General features: G+C 45.2%; 1 protein-coding gene across 12 annotated transcripts in view; it reads right to left on the minus strand.

The window, feature by feature from the left end:
- Positions 1-209: 209 nt before the first annotated feature.
- The window catches only part of PRR5L (proline rich 5 like), an 82,954-nt gene continuing 78,100 nt past the window's right edge, over positions 210-5,063 (minus strand). For 10 of the 12 annotated variants that reach the window (XM_025198991.1, XM_025199981.1, XM_025199429.1 and 7 more), the window contains one exon: positions 210-2,703. In XM_025198991.1, the coding sequence (XP_025054776.1) occupies positions 2,321-2,703 (383 nt within the window). In that variant the 3' untranslated portion in view covers positions 210-2,320. Of the gene's footprint in view, positions 2,704-3,700; positions 3,779-5,063 lie in introns of all 12 variants that reach the window. The other 2 variants (XR_322784.1, XM_014527108.2) reach the window with 2 other exon arrangements.

The raw sequence follows: 5,063 nt of genomic DNA on the forward strand, positions 1-5,063 counted from the left end.
ATTCCTTCAGTGCAGGAGCAGTGCAGGGCACATTTAATCAGGCTTATGCTGCCACTTTCTCAGAAATTAGGGAACACATCAAGGTGGGAGGCATCTTTGCTGCACATGGCATCCTATGGAGGTTCTGGGCTCAGCCCCCACCTCCCTGAGAAAGCCATCTTAAATTACAATAACTATGAGGGCAATTTAAATTTATCCTGGAGACTAGCCTGACCCTGCCCCTTACCCCCTGCAAGCCAGCCCAGAATTCAGCTAAAGTATAGTTGGCTTAAAGCCACCTGTGCCCATCTCCCCCTGGGTCTCTGCATTTTGTGGTATTCTTCTTGGCAGGTTCAGAACCCAACTAAGTCCCATGCTCTTCAAATAGCAAGCCTATGGTAATCAGAGGCAAAAGCCCATAACTAAATTCCAGTCTCCTTGACTAGGGACAGGAACAGGCCATTGTCAAATATATCTACCTGCATTTCTCAAACACGGGATGAAAAGCAGTCCTTTCATTTACAAAAAGTCTAAGGCTTAGGACTCGACATTAGAATTTCTTGTGCTTCCAGTAGCCGGGGAAGAAATTCCATTTCCTCTACCCATCGAACCCCAGCTCTGAAAGATGGCAAGGAGACAACAGGAATGAAGGTATGTGCCAAGTCTTGCAGAATCAGGTCTTACACAAGGTTATTAACTATGGCAGGATACACACAGAGCCCTGAATTCAAGTCCTGGCAAGTAAAAATACCTTTCAGTTCAGTATTGGGACAGATTTATTAAGAAATCTGTGTTACCCACTATTGGGGAAGGTTGTGGAGTTGCACTCCCTTTTTCATGGAATTTGATATTTAAAGCAGTATTTCAATTCACCTTTCGGTTTATCATTCTACATAGAATTTTATCAGCAAGACATCAGCAGAGTCTCTAGGGGGGATTTCTTGAGCAGGTTGGCTCCACTCTCATGGAAGCAGCATTTAAGTACCAAACAATAGCTATGAAGTAGACAGAGGACTGTACAATGTTTTGTGGACAGATGCTACCATCTCTTAAGAACTTGACCCAGTTTTAGCTTTCAATTTTTTTTTTTTTTAAATGGTACCTAGCTGCAAATTGGACAGATAAGGATTAAAACAAGAGAGTCAGATCAGCCAGCTATAAAAGGGAGGTCAGAAAAATGGCATAGATTTGCCATTTGCAGCAAGAAGTTCCTGTCTCAAAGCCCAAATGATGCTCTTTGGTTTCATAAAAATCTACAAGATGGGATTCAGCTGGGGGCTGTGTCAGTACTAGGGTGAGAAGTGTGGAGGCCTGGCCTTGAAAAAGCATTTGAAGCTACCTTCACGATGCAGGTGTATACCCTCGGTTACCACAATGCCTCTTTCCTTTCCAACACCACCAGTTTCAGTTTCTCTTTATGGTGGAACGCTAAAAATGCTGATGTTCTTGACAGTACACATCCTGCCAAACTCCAAAAGCTTTAGGTAGATTCTGCCCAGAGTTTCACCCCACATCCTAGTGGGTTTGCATAAAGGCTGAACTGGGCCCCTGACACATCATATTCTACTCATGCGGACTCTTGGTGGAAAAGTCATCTGCCACTCCAGTTTGTTCGAATTCAGGCCATCAGAATAGGCCCCTTCCCTATACGCAGCAGGAGCCAAGAGAAGGAAGAAGATCCCCTTCTCCCTCCAGAAACCACAAGGCTGGGTTGAGTTCTCTGCGAGATGCAAGAAGTTTCATCCCCGAGTACAATATAAAACAAAAATGCAACCCCAGTCATTACCATCCCACAGTCCGAGGCAGGACGAAAGAGATTTTTTTAGTGTAATCCCCTCTACTTGTTGGTGCACTCGGAGGGATAGGGCTCCATTTTATGAGTTAGGAATGACAAGAAAAAGAGAAGGGGGAAAAAAAATTAAAAATAAATGAGGCAGAGAGAAAGAGGGGGATTCATTTCCTTCACAGAAAACAGAATGGTACCCAAGGCGAAAGCAGTGCAACACCACACAAGAAACCTTACAGGAGACAGAAAGTGGCATTTAACAGTGACACCCTTGCAGCCCCAAGTACTGTGCTGAGAGCAATGTAGTACCTCCACTGACAATGATTCTGGAAAGTAATGATCAAAAAAAAAAAAAGCAAAAAAAAAAAAAAAATTTTTTTTTTTAAATAAAAATCTTGGAACATTTCCAAAAAGAGACAAGAGAACCCAGACCATTCCCATGGTATCAGCAAATCCATCCCCAAAGCCTGTGTTCTCTCCATTGTTTCCAGCAGCAACATAACAGCCATTGTCCAGTTTAGGGCGCATGGCTCTTCTCCCACGGAAGGATCCTTCCTAGCCGACAGATGTGCAGTTCAGTTCTGTAGACTCTTGCCTGTCCACAGTGACCAGTCCTTCTGGCCCGTCAGCAATACTAGGCTCACTGGAGCACTGACGGTGGCTGAAGCTGGGCTGAAGGAGGAGACAGTTATCACTGCTATCCGATTCTTCTATTACCATCCCTGTGTGCATCATGGAGGCCATGGCCAGAAGCTGAATATCTGAGTGGGCATTGGCAACAGTATGGCGACGGATACTGCCACATTTTTCCAGGTAAGCCTCGCCCTCCTGTTCTGCGAGTGGTGTCAGAGCCATTTCGCTGGGCTGCCGACCAGTCATCATGTGGGAGTTGTAGCTCAGCATACCAGTCTTAGCACAGGATCTGGAATATCGCCTCTCTAGAAGACAGAAAGGAAGCAGGAAAGGTAATCCCAACATGGACAAAACCCCCTGCTGAATTTGCCAGGCCTGTCTCGAGGTCATGTGCAAGTGAAAGCAGCAGAGCTGTTGCCTCCTGCTGGGGAAGTGGGGCTAAAACAGGTCTCAATGCTCCCCTCCCCCACAATTATCAGAGATAAGTAGCCATGTTAGTCTGAAGTTAAGCAGAAGGCGAGGTAGAGGTGCACCTTATAGACTGACTGAATCGGAGATGCATAAGCTTTTGTGAGCCAAAGCTAACTTCATCAGAAGCTGTGACCCTTCTGCCAGGCATGGGTGGGGGGGGGTCATCCCTTTGCTCTAGAAAATGCTCTGCCATGAGAAGTCAATGCAAAGCATCCTACACTTACACCACAAGCAGAGGCAAGGGCAGGCACATGTTCAAGGAAGAAACCATTTTCCCAGGTGTTACATGCCCCTGTGGTGCCAGAACCATCCTAGTGCATGTTATACCATACTTGCCCACTATCAACATGTATCCACTTTTGCAGCAGGGATCAGAAAGCATCCAACACTCCATAGCAACACTGAACAACAGTTTAAAACAGGAGGTAAAGAAGGAGACTGTGTGTTTAGAACTCCTGGGGCAATTTAGCAAGACAGGATGGTATTACTGGCCTGGACTCAGGTTCAAAGCCTGCAAAATAATCAAGGAGTACTCCATTACCAAAATGCACCCCCCAGCAGTCTGGGGCATGGATTCAAATTGACTCAGCTACTTTTAGGACAAACAGGGATCTTAACTTGTGTCCTGGCTCATTGCCATTCAGGTAATATCATACTGCATTAACTACATTCCTTCAGCAAGTCTTAAGTGAACCCAGTGTTATTCTTCACCTCCTACCCTTAACTGTTGTGCAATGGTGCTGTTGTATGTATTGAACACCTGTTGGTTTTCTACCCCAGAAGTAACTGCATTTCAAAAGCACATAAAGCCATTCCCTGTAACTTTCTTACCCTTTCCTATGAGTGCTGAGGAGTGAGGATCCATTAATATTTAGAAAGTGCTTTTGAGACGTTATAAAATCCTCCCACCTGAAAATAGCAAAGCATGAGGCAAAGAATAACAAAATGCAAAGCACTGATGGCTATGAAACACTCTTGGAAGCTTGCACTAGTAAGAAAGGCAGAAAACAAACTCTATATTGTTACAAGGAGGGATGGATGAGCAGCCAAAAATCCACTACTGGCAGCAGCCAGGTTATGACAACACTTTACCCTGCTGCTGCCAGTAACATTCATTTGGAAAGGTTCATTTTGTGCTTAAAAGAATGTTCAAATTCGTTTTAGGCATGTTATGGGCAAATAAGTGTGTTTTTTTAGAAGCCGGCTCCAGCTAGCCCCACAGCAAGCTATGTTCCAAGTAAGAGAAGAAAGAAAAAAGTTATTTAAAGGTGTATCCCCGCTGGATCTTTTGCCCTGAAGCATCCCAGTATTGCTACCCATACATGCAGCTTGTTGAGGGTAACCAGAGGTGGGAGCACTAGAGTAGACAGGCCACTGCACATTGAATGGGGTTTGTTGATACAATGGTTAGAGTGCTGCAGCACTGTTGCCTGTCACTGCTGGGCTTGCACAGGCGATGGCACATTTTATTTGAAGAAAAGTTGATCTACCATAGGCAAGACCTAAAGGACACAATGGTAATTAGCAACAGCTGCCTCTTCACCATCCTTAGTATTCACAAGGGCTTCTGCTTTTCTGAATGAAGAAATGCAACCCAAGGGTTGACACAGTGGGAGAGAAAAGCCAGTGCACTAGTCCCTCAGTTTAGTAACAAGTACCGGTACTTAAATACCTGGACCCACCACTCCCATTGACTTCAATGGAATTCAAGCTTCTAAGCATCTTTAAAGGGCCTTAAATATTACTAAGTGTTAAGCCTCTCCAGTCAGAAGTCTTCAGCTCAAGAGAAGATATGGCTCAGTTGATTTTTAGAAAGTAAGCTAATCACCACCCCTAAGTTTACTGCAGAACTACAGAGGGTAGGTGTGCATTGCAGTCATTGTGGTTTGTGTAGGGATACCCCCGGTGGCTTTAAACTAGTTAGCTGCTGTTCTGCTAGCAGTCTAGAAGTGGCAGCATGGAGCAGGCTGGCTGCCCAGGTATCTACGCAGCTTCTCAGGATTTTGTAGTCCGGGCTGAGCTCTGCACTGCTGTGGTTACACAACACAGTAACTCTGCTGAGATCTAGTCACGGCTCACAAATTAAACAGTGCCAGGCCTGATCAGAATTTGAGCAGGGAGTCCTTAAACCCCCCCGCACAGAAACTGCAGGCTTGAGGGCAAATTTAACCGATCACGCGCTTCCCCATCCGGA

Source organism: Alligator sinensis, unplaced genomic scaffold (genome assembly GCF_000455745.1).
Source record: "Alligator sinensis unplaced genomic scaffold, ASM45574v1 scaffold442_1, whole genome shotgun sequence".
In the NCBI taxonomy this organism is placed as follows: Eukaryota; Metazoa; Chordata; order Crocodylia; family Alligatoridae; genus Alligator; species Alligator sinensis.